Source organism: Pan paniscus, chromosome 10, assembly GCF_029289425.2.
Source record: "Pan paniscus chromosome 10, NHGRI_mPanPan1-v2.0_pri, whole genome shotgun sequence".
Classification (NCBI taxonomy): domain Eukaryota; kingdom Metazoa; phylum Chordata; class Mammalia; order Primates; family Hominidae; genus Pan; species Pan paniscus.
The window spans coordinates 87,633,919-87,650,730 of record NC_073259.2 but is presented as its reverse complement, the minus strand read 5'-3'; the positions used below and the strand labels follow the sequence as shown (position 1 = coordinate 87,650,730).

The 16,812-nt window shown below is 35.1% G+C and overlaps 1 protein-coding gene across 2 annotated transcripts in view; it reads left to right on the top strand.

Moving 5' to 3' along the window:
* The window catches only part of PAWR (pro-apoptotic WT1 regulator), a 109,305-nt gene extending 92,746 nt beyond the window's left edge, over window positions 1–16,559 (top strand). Inside the window, exons 4-7 of one of the 2 annotated variants that reach the window (XM_055095936.2) lie at window positions 4,802–4,949; window positions 7,035–7,139; window positions 8,782–8,864; window positions 16,322–16,559. In XM_055095936.2, the coding sequence (XP_054951911.1) occupies window positions 4,802–4,949; window positions 7,035–7,139; window positions 8,782–8,864; window positions 16,322–16,328 (343 nt within the window). In that variant the 3' untranslated portion in view covers window positions 16,329–16,559. Of the gene's footprint in view, window positions 1–4,801; window positions 4,950–7,034; window positions 7,140–8,781; window positions 13,692–16,321 lie in introns of those variants that run through there. The other variant, XM_024931023.4, reaches the window with a different exon arrangement.
* The last annotated feature ends 253 nt before the right edge of the window (window positions 16,560–16,812 follow it).

Genomic DNA, 16,812 nt, shown 5'->3' with positions numbered 1-16,812 from the left:
CTGACACAGGAAGATCGCTTGAGGCCAGGACCTCAGGACCGGCCTGGGCAACATAGCAAGACCTAACTTCTAAAAAATTAAGATAAATTAGCGGGCATGGTCGCACATGTAGCTACTCCAGAGGCTGAGGGGAGGATTGCTTGGGCCCAGGAATTTGAATTTACAGTGAGCTATGATTGTCCACTGCACTCCAGCCTGGGCCACAGAGTGAGAACCTGTCTCTTAAAAAATAAATAAATAAATTCAGGTTTCCTGCTTGCTTTTGCAGCCTCATATTTTATTACTCTTATGTTTACACTCCATGCTTTAGCCATATTGGAGTTTTCTGTTTCTCAAATGGGCCACAATTTATAGGTTTTTGCACATTCTTGTCCTTCTTTTTACGTTTCAACCTTCTCTAACATAGTGATACCCAAAGTGTAGTCCTTGAACTGTTTGTTGTCAATCCAAGACAAGAAAAGAACTTGAGAATAAGCATTTAGAAACTTGAATTGCATTTTGACTTGTCATCATCACATCCAAGTGCATGATCAGTGGATTACTCTGTGAACAGGATATAGAGTAGTTCAAGTGCCGTGGCAAGTTGCATGCTAATCATGCCCAGCAGGGCTGTTACAATGTGTGATATTTTGAAGTTAGTCATTTGTAACCCAAAAATGTGTAAGAATTAAGTAAAATGTGGCTGTCTTATGCCTGTAATCCCAAGACCAAAGCAGGAGGATAGCTTGAAGCCAGGAGTTTGAGACCAGCCTGGTCAACACAGTAAGACACATCTCTACAAAAAAAAAAAAAAAAAAAAAAAAAATTAGCCAGGTATGGTGGCGGCATATGCCTGTAGTCCCAGCTACTTGGTAGGCTAAGGTGGAAGGATCACTTGAGCCTAGGAGTTTTGAGGTTTCAAGACTGCAGTGAGCCATGGTGGCACCTCTGTACATCAGCCTGGGTGACAGTGCAAGACCCTATCTCCCCCCGCCCCCCCCAAAAAAACAAAGCATTTATTTTTAAAATCTCGTTAATTTTAATCACACTTCTTCTCGTCCCATAAATAATTTAAAAATATATAGTAATTTTAAAATGTAAAAATCTTTTTCATTCTTTAGAATTTTATGTTTTACAAGTATTATTTAAATCCTGGAAGCAAAATTTGTATTATTTATAAGTCAGATTTACTGATGACAAAACAAACTTTACTGGACTTTTTTGACAAGCAAAGATACACTTTTTTGAATGCGATAGCAGTAGTAAACCAAATGATGACAATGGAAGTAATTTCAAAGAGATACAGATCAAAAGAATTTGTACTAGTTTTCTTGGAAAGTATTATGTGTCCTATGTTTAGTTTTTAGCCATAATTGATGGGCGAAGTGCTAAAACCAAAACCAAAGTGGGTTGTTTGGAGATACACTGGCTATTTAAACAATATAAAATGATCAAAATTTAATTGGTAGTTGTAGGCATGACATGTTCAAAACGAATTCATCAAATATGTTCAAAACCAAATTCATTATTTGAAAGAATATTACAAAGATGACCGGAGCAGATGTTCAGGATTTCACATGTGATCACTAGTATTTTTGGGGTTTCTGATAGTCTGACTTGAGGTTGCTAACATTAAAAAAAACTGCATACAAATGACAAGACAAAACATGTTTGCTTGGAAATGTTGGATGAATCTGTAGTAAAGAAGATAGTTCACATACCACTTTCCAGCAACACCATGATAGCTTGATGTGTTTAGGGACAGGACAGTGATACGGAAGACTAACTCTCAGACAAATAAGATCCTGCAAAGGAATTTTTGTTACAATTTGATGAACACATTGGTTTTGCTAACATAGGAAGTAACAATTTATTTTTCAGCTTCATTGCTGACATACAGCTTGCTCTGAACTATATAACACTTGCAAAGGGTTACAGTATCAACAAATGTGGTTTGGAGTTTTGCTTTACTTTTATAGGAATATATTCTAATTATGCAGGCACAGTAATAAGAAAAACATACTGAAGCTTGTACCAGAATGTAAATCGGTGTCCTGCTTCTTTCATTGAGAAAGTCTTGCTTTGTCAGCTGAACTAAACAGTGTTCTTGCTATATCAGCTGAATTCACAGTATAGTACACTAAAAGTGTGAATTTATTATTAAACACTAATTCATTACATTTGAGGTTTCTAAAAAATTAGATACTGTAATTTGGGAGTTAGCTGATCAGCTGTTATCAGATGCTAGGGTGTACATTTGTCTTCAAACTGACCTTTTCAGTCAAGAGTATTTGAATTTTGGGATGAACTCTTGGTGTTTTTGCAAGACAAGAAACCAGTTTGGTCCCCAGCTTTTCAAATATGTGAGTTAGCTTTTTGTCTGATGGCCTTATTCTTTATTTTTTAAGTGAACTTAGCTTTCCATGCAAAGAAGGAATGTCAGTTGGCCAGGCGCAGTGGCTCATGCCTGTAATCCCTGCACTTTGGGAGGCCGGGGCAGGTGGATCACGAGGTCAGGAGCTCAAGGCCAGCCTGGCCAACATGGTGAAACCCTGTCTCTACTAAAAATACAAAAATTAGCCGGGCATGGTGGCAGGCGCCTGTAATCCCAGCTACTCAGGAGGCTGAGGCAGGAAAATCGCTTGAACCCAGGAGGTGGAGGTTGCAGTGAGCCAGAAGGCTTTTCAATGGCAGATAAGATCAGGTGACAAAAATGAAAGTTGGATTTTTGAGGAGAAAGTTACCTTAGCTGGTTATAAAGGGTTCTACGATATAGTAACAACTATCAGTAAAGTAGATGGTGATCTTGGTATTGCACATTTGAAAAGGTTACAATCAAATACCTTACAAATTTGATAGGACATTTTTATTTTCTATCACAAGAAAATTCATAGGTAAGAAATTCATAGATGAGGAATCAATTTTTAAAATGAGAAGTCACTTTCGATTTAACTGTAAATTTGCTGGATAAATTATTGGAAATGGATACCAGTCAGTGAAGGATTGAAAACAAATTTTGAAAAGCAAATTTTCTACATTTTTGACAAAAGTTTTTAAAAATGAATGTCCGAGCTTGTTGAAATTGCATTAAAATCACTGCTATTTCTGTCCTTTGAGACTGTTTTCTCTGATTGCTATTAAAACAAAACACAGAAAGAGTTTAGATATACATTATCCCTTGTTGAGTAGCATTGTCCTCGGTCCAACCTAGATTAACAAATGTAGTAACTGGCTTTCAAGATAGCCCCCAGTGAACCCTACGTCCTGATGTTTGCACTGTGTATAATCCTCTCACACAACATACCAAGTTGATATGTGTGAACAATAGAATAAGGTCAGTGTGATAGTATGTCACTTTTGAGGTTGCGTTATGACCGACACTGCAGCTTCTGTCTCGGTTGCTCTGTCAGTTTGTCTCTGGAAGCCAGCTGCCACAACAGGCCAGTGGAGAGGCCCAACATAGTGAGGAACTGAGGCTGTTGTCATCAGTCATGTGAGTGAGCTTAGAAGCAGATTCTCCAGCCCAGTTAAGCCTTCAGATGACTGAAGCCCCAACCAACATCTTGATTAAAAGCTCATGAGAAGCCCCGAATCATAATCACCCACCTAAGCTGCTTCTAAATTCCTGACCAACGGAAACTTTGAGATAAGAATTGTGTGTAAGTTTGGGGGTAATTTTTAATAGAATAATACAGCAAACAAGAAGCAAACTCATTTGTTACATTAAAAACTTTAAATACTGACATATGTGCTGTTCAGAGGGTATGAACTGGTGTTTAAGGAATTGCTGTTTTACTTACAACTTTTGATTAAGTTAGAATTATGGCATAACAAAATTATCAATATGGTAGCAATTTTCTGTATTGATTGCCTGTATGCATACTTATAGTGGAGAATTTGCCACTGATGTAACTCTTTTCTTTTTTTCTATTTATAATTTTATGGGTCTGAATCTAATAAAACATTTGGACTTGTATTTTGTATGACCTTTTTAACTTTTATTTTTCCAGCAGTTCATTTTAATTTTACTTTTTAAAAGTGTTGGTCCATGAAAGATTGTAATTTTGAAGAAGGAAAGTGGTTTTTCACCACAGATAGTCTGGGCAATCTAGGCCAGGCACAATGCTCACATCTGTAATCCTAGCACTTTGGGAGGCTGAGGTGGGTGGATCGCTTGAGCCCAAGAGTTTGAGACCAGCCTGGGCAACATGGTGAAACCCCGTCTCTGAAAAAAGAAATACAAAATAATTTGCCCGGTGTGGTGGCCACATACGTGTAGTCCCAGCTACTCAGGAAGCTGAGGTGGGAGGATCTCTTGAGCCCAGGAAGCCGAAGCCACAGTGAGCTGTGATTGCACCACTGCACTCCAGTCTGGGTGACAAGAGTGAGACCCCATCTCAAAAAAAAAAAAAAAAAAAAAAAAGATAATCTGGGAGATCTGTCCTATCATAGTTCTCATAGTATCCATCACTGACCTTATTTTACTGATCATCTTGCTTTATTATTAGTTATATTCCCTTTTAACCAAAAGCTCTATGAAGGGCAGAGTCCATGTTTGTGTTTGCTGTTACATCTTCAGTATCCAGAACAGTGTTCGTTACTTAACACCTACTCAGTAGATATTGGTCGAAAGAATTAATGGTACTTCTACATTTTTTTCATTGTGTGGGAATAATGATTAACTTCTACAGTTACAAATAAGTTGCTACTATAACCATATGTCCTTGGGGAATGTTAATTTTTTTAAGCTCAATAGAAAATATTCTTGGCATTTTTCTTGCTGAATACTAGGGATTTTAATAAAATGTTTATATTTCCACAGCACAACCAGTGTCTCTGAAGAAGATGTCTCAAGTAGATATTCTCGAACAGATAGAAGTGGGTTCCCTAGATATAACAGGGATGCAAATGTTTCAGGTACTCTGGTTTCAAGTAGCACACTGGAAAAGAAAATTGAAGATCTTGAAAAGGTATGGATTATAAGTTATTTAAGATTGATAAAATTAATATACCATTAGAATTCTTTTGTTTCATAGCAACTGAGTGAGAAAGGAAATAATATTCCTTAATATTTAATATGTGTGCTTTTCTGCCAACTGTTACCTTTAATATATTAAAAGCCCTTGTTTTTGAAGTGGTTAGAAGTCTGAGCTGGCAAATATATACTACTGTGTATTTATTATATTGTCTGAATAGATCTTCATTTGTAACTTTACAAATTACAGGAGTAAATCTGAGTTAGGTCCATCTTTGGTGTTTGAAACAATTTTGTCTAAGAATATGCCTGTTTAAAAGTGTCTTTCAGTACAAGTCAGATGACTCTTGGCATAAATTTATTAATCATAGGGTCTCAGATTTGTGCCATAGACATTCAACCCCTAAAATTAGCAATGGTGTTGAATACTTTTGTAATTGTTGAAAATGTGTTTTGTTTTACTTGAGATTATTCTCTATATTATTAAAGATCTAATTTATATATGTTATGTAAAGAAATTTCATTTTTAAAACTTGTTTCTATTGTATAACATTTATGATTTTTTGAGGTCACATTTCTAAGCTTTAACAACAGTTTCTTCTTGGAATTATTATTTCATAGTTTTATTTATTTTTATTTATTTATTTAGTTTTGAGACAGAGTTTCGCTCTTGTTGCCTAAGCTGGAGTACAATGGCTCAGTATCAGCTCACTGCAACCTCCACTTCCCAGGTTCAAGTGTTTCTTCTGCCTCAGCCTTCCAAGTAACTGGGATTACAGGCATGCACCACCAAGCCCAGCTAATTATTTTTTTGTATTTTTAGTAGAGAAGGGGTTTCACCATGTTGGTCAGGCTGGTCTTGAATTCCTAACCTCAGGTGATCCACCCGCCTCGGCTTCCTAAAATGCTGGAATTACAGGCGTGAGCCACTGTGCCCAGCCTATTATTTCATAATTTTAAATTAAAAAGTTTAGACAATATGTAATCTAATAGTTTTGAAGAGAGTTGCCCAGAAAGGCTTCGTGAGTTCCACAAGAGTTTGGATTGAATTGCTAGTAGTTGGCAGCAGCTAAGGGATATGGATGGTTGATTGCTCTGTAGGAGGTTTAGTAGGAAAGAAGCCAAGTTCTAGGCAAGGCCTTTTGAGCTCTGCTTCCCTTTTGCCCCCAAGGTGGCTGACCAAGCCCAGTGCCCTGGATTCTAAATAAGATGTCTTTGAAAAAGATGTTGCATTGTTTAAAGAAAAAAAAAATTAAAAATCAGTAATCTATTTTAGTTCCTTCTTTTTATCCATTATCAGTTAACTGGCAGAGCCAGAAGTAAAACTGAGGACCATTGTTTTTCTGTTTAGAGTTTCTATTGGGCCATCTCCTTTAAACTTTGTATTTTTAAGAAAAATTAATTTTGAATTATTTCAAACAAGATACCCATTAAAAAATAAGGTAGTTCATAACTTATAGTGGTGATAAGCTAAATAAGTTAAATCACAGGCCGGGCACAGTGGCTCATGCTTGTAATCCCAGCACTTTGGTAGGCTGAGGCGGGCAGATCACTTGAGGTCAGGAGTTCGAGACCAGCCTGGCCAACATGGCAAAGCCCCATCTGTACTAAAAATATGAAAATTACCCAGGCATGGTGGCATGCACCTGTAATTCCAGCTACTTGGGAGGCTGAGGCAGGAGAATCGCTTGAACCCAGGAGGTGGAGGTTGCAGTGAGCCAAGGTGCCATTGCACTCCAGCCTGGGTGACAAGAGTGAAACACTGCCACACATACATACATACATACACACACACACACACACACACACACAAGAGGTTAAATCATTGAGTCTATTACATTAGTTTTGTTAAAGACTTGTGTAAACATAGCTTTACTCAGGAGCATCCTAATATCTCCTGTGCATTCTCTGATTCCTTTTGTGGTGGGATCTTTGTTCCTTCACCAAATGTCTTAAGGGATTCATTGGAAATCTTCATGTATGTAAGATATTTTACCAAATTGGGGAGATATATGCCATTTAGGAAGATTATAAATAACCAATTACTTCCTAATTACTGGTTTTTAATTGTATCTACCAGGAAGTAGTAAGAGAAAGACAAGAAAACCTAAGACTTGTGAGACTGATGCAAGATAAAGAGGAAATGATTGGAAAACTCAAAGAAGAAATTGATTTATTAAATAGAGTAAGTATTTCACCATATTTCAGGTTTGGAGGGGTTTTTTTTTGGCAATTGGATGAAAATATATAAATATGAAGAAATTATTAATTGCATTATTCACTTTGTTCTTTTGTTAGTGAAATAATAATTAGTAAGAAGTATCATTTTCTTCCAAAAACTGATTTCCTTTGGGCAGTTATCAGTTTAGCTCACTTAATTTTATTCTTTTGGAGATAGACTGATTTATGGATTTGTTCTGTGTTTTGTTAAAATCTGAGGGTGACAGGCGCTTTGTCACTACCATATGTAAGGGCACTGGCACAGAGTTGCCTCAAGAAATATCTAAAATTGGCCAGGCGCAGTGGCTCACACCTGTAATCTCAGCACTTTGGGAGGCCGAGGAGGGCGGATCACGTGAAGTCAGGAGTTCGAGACCAGCCTGGCCAACATGGTAAAACCCGGACTCTACTAAAAATATGAAAAATTAGCTGGGCATGGTGGTGGGCACCTGTAATCTCAGCTACTCAGAAGGTTGAGGCAGGAGAATTGCTTGATCCCAGGAGGTGGAGGTTGCAGTGAGCCAAGATTGCGCTGCTGCACGCCAGCCTGGGCAGCAAGAGTAAGACTCTGTCTCAAAAAAAAAAAACAAAAACAAAAAACCACTAAAATTGGTACTCTTTATTATTATTATTATTATTTTTTGAGAAGGAGTCTCTCTCTGTTGCCCAGGCTGGAGTTCAGTGGCGCGATCTCAGCTCACTGCAACCTCCACCCCCCGGGTTCAAGTGATTCAAATTGATTACATCAAGATTTATTATTTTAAACTGCAAGAATAAATCTATAAATGTCTGCTTTTTTAATAGTAAAGAGTCTGTCTTGAAATAATGTTTCTTGTAACTAAAACTTACGGTGAATTTGTTTTAACCAGATGGTTGTGTATTTGGGACAAGGATTAATACAGGGAAAAAAGAGCTGGATCATATGCTTTTAAAGCTGGAGAGTGAATACTTAATTTAGTGGCTTTGAATTAATTTTAGCTCTAAAACCTTTCCTTCAAAATGTAGAAAAGTCCAACATATAAATTGATCTGGAGCTGAAAACAAAATTGATCCAGATCAAGATACTCCAGATCCCCTTTTCCGTAGGCCTCAGTTTTGTCACCTCTCCAGAGTGTTATCCCCATTGTACACCTTTAAAGATCAGACAGTGGTAGGAGTGCATCTAGAACTTGTACCTGCACCTTTTGATGACTAATTTGACACAAGGTTGCAACCTAGGGCTCAATACCACATATGGCTTGCATGGGTAGTTTTTTTTTTTGCCTCAGTTTTAGGGAGGGGAAGTGGAGTTTGTTTAGCTAAAAAACTAACTTATTTATGATGATTGAAAATTGGAAGATTCACAGTTTTAAAATTCTGACTTTCGGCTTCCTTTGAAAAACTGAAAGATCTGTAAGAGTTGGCCTATACACTTGTTGTAAGAATGAAGAGTCAAGTAATGGATGCTCATTTTTGGTGGGGCATATTACATCTAAAGTTGTTTTCAGAGCTTGCCCTCATTTCAAAATTAATTGGTTGTATGAATTATTTTTTAATGTGTATTAAGTGTTTTCATCTCTCCTCAAATATTTTTAAGTATTTTTAAAGTGTCTTTTTTTTTTCTTAAGGACCTAGATGACATAGAAGATGAAAATGAACAGCTAAAGCAGGAAAATAAAACTCTTTTGAAAGTTGTTGGTCAGCTGACCAGGTAGAGGATTCAAGACTCAATGTGGAAAAAATATTTTAAACTACTGATTGAATGTTAATGGTCAATGCTAGCACAATATTCCTATGCTGCAATACATTAAAATAACTAAGCAAGTATATTTATTTCTAGCAAACAGATGTTTGTTTTCAAAATACTTCTTTTTCATTATTGGTTTTAAAAAAGCATCATCCTTTTATCTCACAAATAAGTAATATCTTTCAGTTATTAAATGATAGATAATGCCTTTTTGGTTTTGTGTGGTATTCAACTAATACATGGTTTAAAGTCACAGCCGTTTGAATATATTTTATCTTTGGTAGTACATTTTCTCCCTTAGGAATATACATAGTCTTTGTTTACATGAGTTCAAATACTTTTGGGATGTTACCTTCACATGTCTTATTACTGATGTGTGCAACCTTTTATGTGTTGATGACTCACTCATAAAGGTTTTTGTCTACTGTCATTTGTTCTTTCCACTTATTCTAAGCATTTAGAGTAATAGAGTCATACTTTTGTATAACAGCAACCTTTTAAAAGGAAAGCTCTTATAAAGTCACTGTCATGTTTTAGTTGACTAAATATAAATTTAAGAGAATACTTGAATTGTGCTATAGTAAATAAAAATTTACTATTTTGTGTTTGAATATTGAAAAATTGAATCACTTTAACTCCTGAAAAACATACAATTGTAATTTCAATGTAAAATTTCTTATGTAGGTACTACCTTTTTTTATCGTTCCAAGGTTTGCTGGTGAACACAGGATATTTTAAAAGTTTTTTATTCTTCGGGCCTGGAAAGTGTACAAAGTCAGTGTAGGAGAAAAAAATCCATATTTTTATATTAGCATGCACACTAAAAACCAAAATATTATTCATACTTAAAACATTCATACAAAACAATATGTAAGCAGAAATAGTACTAAAATACTTTGCCTAATTTCTAAGTTGAAGAATAACACTGGGACACAGTTTTTTCATATGAGAGAATATTCCGCTATTTCAAATTTAAGGGATTTTCTTCCTAACATTGAAATTTTAAAAACAGAGTTACTTCTAAATAATTATACAAATTTTTTCTTCTATTAAATATTATTATTTAGAATTGTTTTTGTATTACATATTCATGTTAAGAACCCCGTCTTCCCTTAAAATACATTAAAATTATGACATTTTTGCTTTGTGATTGAATTTCAAATAGCAGTATGGTATCCTTTTATCTAGTTAATATATGAAAGTGGCTTGAATATAGTCAAATCCATTTTAGGTACTCTACTGACTTTTTCCTTCACTTGCCAAGCCCTTTTATTGTTCACTGTTAGAAAAATAGAGAAGGTAAGACAGCTGGGGGAAAATGTGGAGTAAATGATAAGTATCAAATGTTGAATTCTAAAAGTCTCTACATTTACCTAGGTTGGCTTTCTCCCTTCCCCAGTTCAGAAGTTTCCAGCTTGGCCAATCATCAGAATCACTTGAGGAACTTAGAAAGAACTCCCTGGCTGTAGCTCCTATGTGGGTTTAGGTTGAGACTCTGGACTCCACAATTTTTAAAGGTTACCATGTGAGGTTTCTGATCATAGTCTACTTTTGAAGCAGCTGCTGCTGTTTCTTTATTCCATTGAACACCCTGGAATTGACATAATTTTATCTATCAGCATTTCTCCCCTTTTAGTTTATTTAATAATTAACCCGGTCTCCAGGGCAGTTTTCATATGACCATGTGTATATTCACTGCTCACAAAAAAGTTTAATGTTAGATTACCAAATTTAATATAGTTGCAGAATTACTGCATAAGGGCTTCCCTTCTTGGAGACTCTTACCCAGCATGGGAACAGTGATCTGCCCACATGACAGGGTGGTATGCCAGGCATAGTTAACTGCTTTTGGTTGTGAGGTACTCATCTTCCTTTAGTTACCCTTAGTTATGTGGCACACATGTCCTTATTGCCTAGTTCCTCATCCACACTTTGGATCTTGTGAAAATGCTGTTAGTATCCAACCTTAAAATATATTAGTATATGGGTTTTTATTAAAAGAATTACTTTGAATTTTCTATTTAATTCATATGTAAATAAAGGAACATTTCATTTCACTTAAAAAAATTATATCAGTTATTAGGCTGGGTGCAGTGGCTCATGCCTGTAATCCCAGCACTTTGGGAGGCCAAGGCAGGTGGATTACCAGAGTTCGGGAGTTCGAGACCAGCTTGACCAACATGGAGAAACCCCGTCTCTACTAAAAATACAAAATTAGCCAGGTGTGGTGGCGCATGCCTGTAATCCTGGCTACTCAGGAGGCTGAGGCAGGAGAATCGCTTGAAAACCCAGGAGACAGAGGTTGCGGTGAGCTGAGATTGCGCCATTGTACTCCAGCCTGGGCAAGAAGAGCGAAACTCTGTCTCCAAAAAAAAAAAAAAAAAAAAAATTATTAATACTTTTAAAGACTGAGCTGTTTAAGAATTTTTGGGGGAACATTTCTAGCAGTGATTTTTTTGGCCTTTAATGATAGCGTAAAGACAGGAGCCTTACAACTTAGGCAAAGCATTTCACATGCAGTCCTTCTTCCATCTCAAAATATGTATTTATTTTACATACAGAATTTTACACTAACCATTGAAAAATAAAGTAGGATCTGCTACAGTTTCACCTGAAAATTTATAAAAAGTGTTGAGATTGGTAGAAGGTAGTTTTTAAGTACATGTGCACTACCCTAAAAGACTTGTCTATTGTCAATAAAGTGTTAGTATTTGTGAAATTATTATTCCTGTTCAGAAATACTATTTCTTAAATCTCCTGGGAATTTGTGGCATAATAAAGCACATTCAAAGTTCTAATGTGTTTATGAGCTCATTTTCAAAATAGTAAGTTTGTCATCTTTAAAATGAACATGACTTGCCTCCTTGATTTCTGAAATGAATTAATTGAAGATTGCTATAGTAATCTTTATTTCATCTTTCTAGAGTTGTTGGCAATTTTATTATACAACAGTTACCATTAGAGAAGGGGGGAAGGGCTTTTGGGTGTGTATTTGTAGGTACTAAGGGATTTACTAAATATAGTAGATTAGCACTGTCACACTTGTTCAAGTAGTTTCAAACATAGAAAATTAAGTATCAGGTATGTGGAGCAATGTAGTTTTTTTTTTTTCTTCAGTTTAAAAAATTTTTAATTGTGGTAGAAGCAATGTATTCTTAAGGTGAAAAACCTACCTCGGTTACATGTGGTTTGTGTTTTTTGGATTAATCTGGATTTTATAATTAGAAATAAAAATGTAAGATTTTGAATCCACTTAATTTCTTGAAAATAGTACAAGTCAGTGTAATAGAGAAGCATTCATATATTCAACACTGTAAGACAAAACAGCAGAGACCTTGGATTTGATAATTGATCTGATATCCTGGACAGTATTCATATGTACAGTGATAGGTATCTTTCTTTGGAGTTTTTTTTTTGTGCATATGTGTATAGTTTTATGGGTTCTGAGTTGGTGACCAGTAAGTTCCATGTAGTGCTGGCACTTACTTAATAACTATTCATGATATTGTTAATAACTTGTTATAGGATTGTATTCCCAATTACAGTCTCTAAGATTGTAATTGATATTATCTGAGAAGTAGTGTGACAACTTTCTTTTGTTGTTACATTAAGCCGAAAACATAATACTAATAGACAACTAACAGTTTGCTTATCAGGCACATCAACTAGGGCACCTCCCCCCATGCTAAGTTTCTCCTGGATATATGGAAGTTGATTGTTTCCCAGTTTAAAAACTTGAACTAATATTTCCTAAGAAAATCTGAGTCCATATTGTTTTTATTTTACTTAGTTAGAATCTCATAGCATGTTAAAGTCATATCCTTATCCCCACTAAAAATAACTATGTCTATGTGAGAGGAATATTGTATGTGGGAGCTGTATTAAATACTATTATAGGTGTTACAGAATCTTTAAATAAATGGACATGGACCAACTTTCCATCTAGTAGTGTACAATCTATATAGTGCATGTCAGTAGCACAAAATGCAGTCTTAGCATTAGCCTGTCTAATCTGAATAGTTTACTCAAAAGTACTTCTTTGTGTTAAGTATTCAGCCACTGTTTTTAGATCTAGTTAATAGGTTCTATTTAATTTGCTACAACATTTACTGAATGGTGGAGTGAAAAAACTGATGCATATTGGGAAATATCTACCATTTTTTAAAGATAATGTTAATTAGGAAAAGAACACTTTTAAGGAATTTATAGCAGTGATGAAATGAATTCAGTTATATCAGATACACCAAACTGTTGATGGTATTTAAATGTGACTTCAAGTTAGTATTTCTGTATATATTATTGATTACTGGTTTGTTTTTAGATATGTAAGTCTGTTCTAATCTACAGTTCACATATCGACAGTTACTCTGGTAATAATAGAATGTTAGTGATGATCACTTGGTGGATGTTGATTAAGTGCCTGTGTTTTGTTTCCTCCTCTGGATACCAAATAGGTGTATGCTACTTTTTTGGTGAACTTATTTCTTGGAAGATTTGGCTATGCTATTCAGGGTTTTTATTCTTATGTTTTTCTTCTAAAGTTAAGTAGCATCCTGCTGCTACCATGTTAAAGCTAAAATTTAACTTTTGCTGAAGAATCAGCTAATTCAGGTAATCCAAATATTTGTGGAAAAACATCTGGATAATTTATTGAACACATTAGTATTGTGTAGACAGCTTTGATCATTCCCATTTCATAGGTTTTTATTGTGGAATAGTCAACTTAATATAGATTCACTTTCAATTTGCATGTATAAAGTAATAATAAAATTTTTTTCATTTATTTTTCAACAGTGGTTATTTTTTTTCTTCCTGTACTATCATTAAAATCCTGACTATGAGTTTTACTTTTGAAGCTAAAGGATAATGCTGGTAATCTAATTATGTACCTCTTACAGAAACCATATGCAGCACTTTAAAAATCTTTGGTATTTTATTTTAGGTGGACAATGATTTAAGACTCAAAGCCATCATGTTAAGGTCTAAATACATTAGTGGTGGGGTTTCTCGAATAAATGAGGAAGTGCACAAAAGTTCAGCCTGACTGAAAATTTTAATTGTGTTTTAAAACTACATGAATAATTTCTTGATTCAAAATCAGAACTCTTATAAACTAAATCTGATGGTGTCCAAAGAATTTCAGGTCCTTCAAAGTTTGTAAAAGATAAGTAGGGGCCTAGGAATATAAAAATTTAGACTTTTTTAGTAAATGGTTTGCATAACCTTTTGTCTTAATTTGTCATTCTTCATACACAGGCACAAGCTAATCAATCTTCTCTACTTCTAGAACTCTAAATCTTCTCAGTAATGTCATACAAGTCTAACAAGAGGAAAACCATCCTTAAGTCAGTCTATTTAGATAAACGCTTCAAGTCCCTATATAAGGATGTATTCCACTAGCAAGCCAGTAAATTTTTCCAGGGTCACATAATCTTACATGAAATGGAACCTTTCATCTTAGACTTCATCAAACTCAATTTTTTCCCTTCTAGATTCACTTTGTGTTTATGCATGCATGCACGCGTGCACACAATTCTATCAGCAGCTGTAAACTACCCACATATTTTCTTAATCTCATTTTTTCAGTTTTTCTTCATCTTTAAAAGAGGTTACATTTCATTCCTGGTCAACTCTTATAAAGAATTATGTAATATTGGGCCTTCATATTAAAGAGAGAGACTGGTTATAAGATCCTTTACAGTCCATTCATTTTATTCTGATGTCTAACCAGATAGACACTAGCAAGCAAAACTTCCCTCTTAATCCTGGACCAAATGCATAATTTTACTGTCACTTTCAAAAATCTGTTATGACTGAATCAAAATCCTTTTAAAGAAAGGAAAAAGCTCTTTTTGTGTCATATAGTTGAACAACATGAAAACAGTATGAGCCGGTTAAAGATAGATTGAATTTTTACTTTACACATATGAAAAACAGTAAGTTTTGACTGCTGTGTATGTTATTCATGTTAATATGTGCTCAGTTATTCACTATTGTTAATCCACATATAATCATTTGCTATCCCTGGTTAGACACACTATGGAACTTGAAATGCACAATATTTACATTGTTAGAGGCTTCTATCCAAATATCTGCATTCCTTTAAAATGTGAACTATTTGCTGTGATTAACCAAAGGTAGATTATGTCATCAGTGGACATTTTAGCTTTATGGAAACAAATTATTAAGAAATGAATAGAAAGGTGTCTTTTTCTTTGTGTAGTGCAAAAGCCTAAAACTATCAGTCAAAGGCCTAAGAAATCCACATTTGAAAAACGTAAATCATGATTGGTAAGAATACATTCATCTGATAGTATTGAGAAAAGTTGAAAAACTGTTAGCCTTCCGTAACACATTAAACGTTTTATGTATGGATGGCTGAAAGTATTGAGAAAAGTTGAAAAACCGTTAGCCTTCCATAACACATTAAACGTTTTGTGTATGGATGGTTTAGGACAATAAACAACATCATTAAAGTAAAATTATGTCAGTCTGTTCATATTAACTTATTTAAATCAATGAAAATTTTAATGAGATGAATAAATGGATGCTTTGGAAATGCAGGATTATAGGAGGCCTAAAAGTGCATCTTGTTTCTTGTAACCCTTTTAAAACCAATATGCCTGGCTAGGTGCAGTGGCTCATGCCTGTAATACCAACGGGGTAACACAGGGTTATGCCATCTATACAAAAAAATAAATGAGCTGGGCAAGATGGCATGCACCTGTAGTCCCAGCTGCTTGGTAGGCTGAGGGGGAAGGATTGCTTGAGCCTGGGAGGTCGAGACTGCAGTGAGCCAAGATCACACCACTGCACTCCAGCCTGGGTGACAGAGCAAGACTCTACCTCAAAAATAAAAAAAATCAATATAGTTTCAATGAAGCAAAGCATCTCAGGTAACAATTTGAGCATAACTTTAACCATAACTTATGATGGCATAACATTCATTAGTAATTCAGTAGCCGTATGTGCCAGGCTGTGTTAGGTGCTTTATATATTGTTTAATTTTTAAAAACGTGTGGAGTGTACAGATTGGTAAGGTGACATTGTATCACAAAACTAGTCTTTGAGTCCAAAGTTTTGTGGTTTTATGTTATGATATACTTTTATCATGGAATTGTCTTATTAAATGTTTTGCCAGTGGTTCTTAAAGTGTGTTTCTGACACCAGTAGCATTGACTTCACTTAGAAACCTGTTAGAAATACAAATTATTTGGCCCCACCCAACACTTGAGTCACAAACTTTGCAGATGGGGCTCAATCTGTTTTAACAAGCGCTTCATGTAATTTTGATGCAGGCCTAAGTTTTTGAGCCACTGCAGTATGCATTTCTATTTTTAAGCAAAGATCTTGGTCTTTCTTTTTGGACATTGTAGAAATAACATGAACTTGTTTTTTGTTTGTTTTTGTTTTGTTTTAAGCTCCTGATCTTTGTTGGTTACGTTGCAAAAGATTGTATCAGGAGAAGCCTCAGCATGGACATTGGCATCCTGACATAACCCCCATTAATTTAGTATTCTCTCTGAAACTCAAATGGATTCTCAAGTCCAAGAGACTATGGAATAAAATCATTGTTTTTCTGTGTTAAGTTTTATCTCTGTTATTGCCTGAAGACTTTTGGTAACAATAATGCGCTTTCATCAAACTTTTAAGACTTGATTGGAAAAAATAAATGTATGTTTCATCAGTTATACAATTTGTTTTGTATGTGTGGACACTGGGGTGGTCCCTGAGGAGCCTGAATCTTCAAAATACACTTTCTGTGAGCTCAGAAAATGAATAGCACTTTTGAGCTAATTGATCAGTGTGGAGAAATCACAGTGTTGCATCCTGATGAGTAAAGATAAAATTGACTCTCTTTATCGATTCAAGATCATTTTTTATATAAATAAATAAGCTACTCGTGTTTACT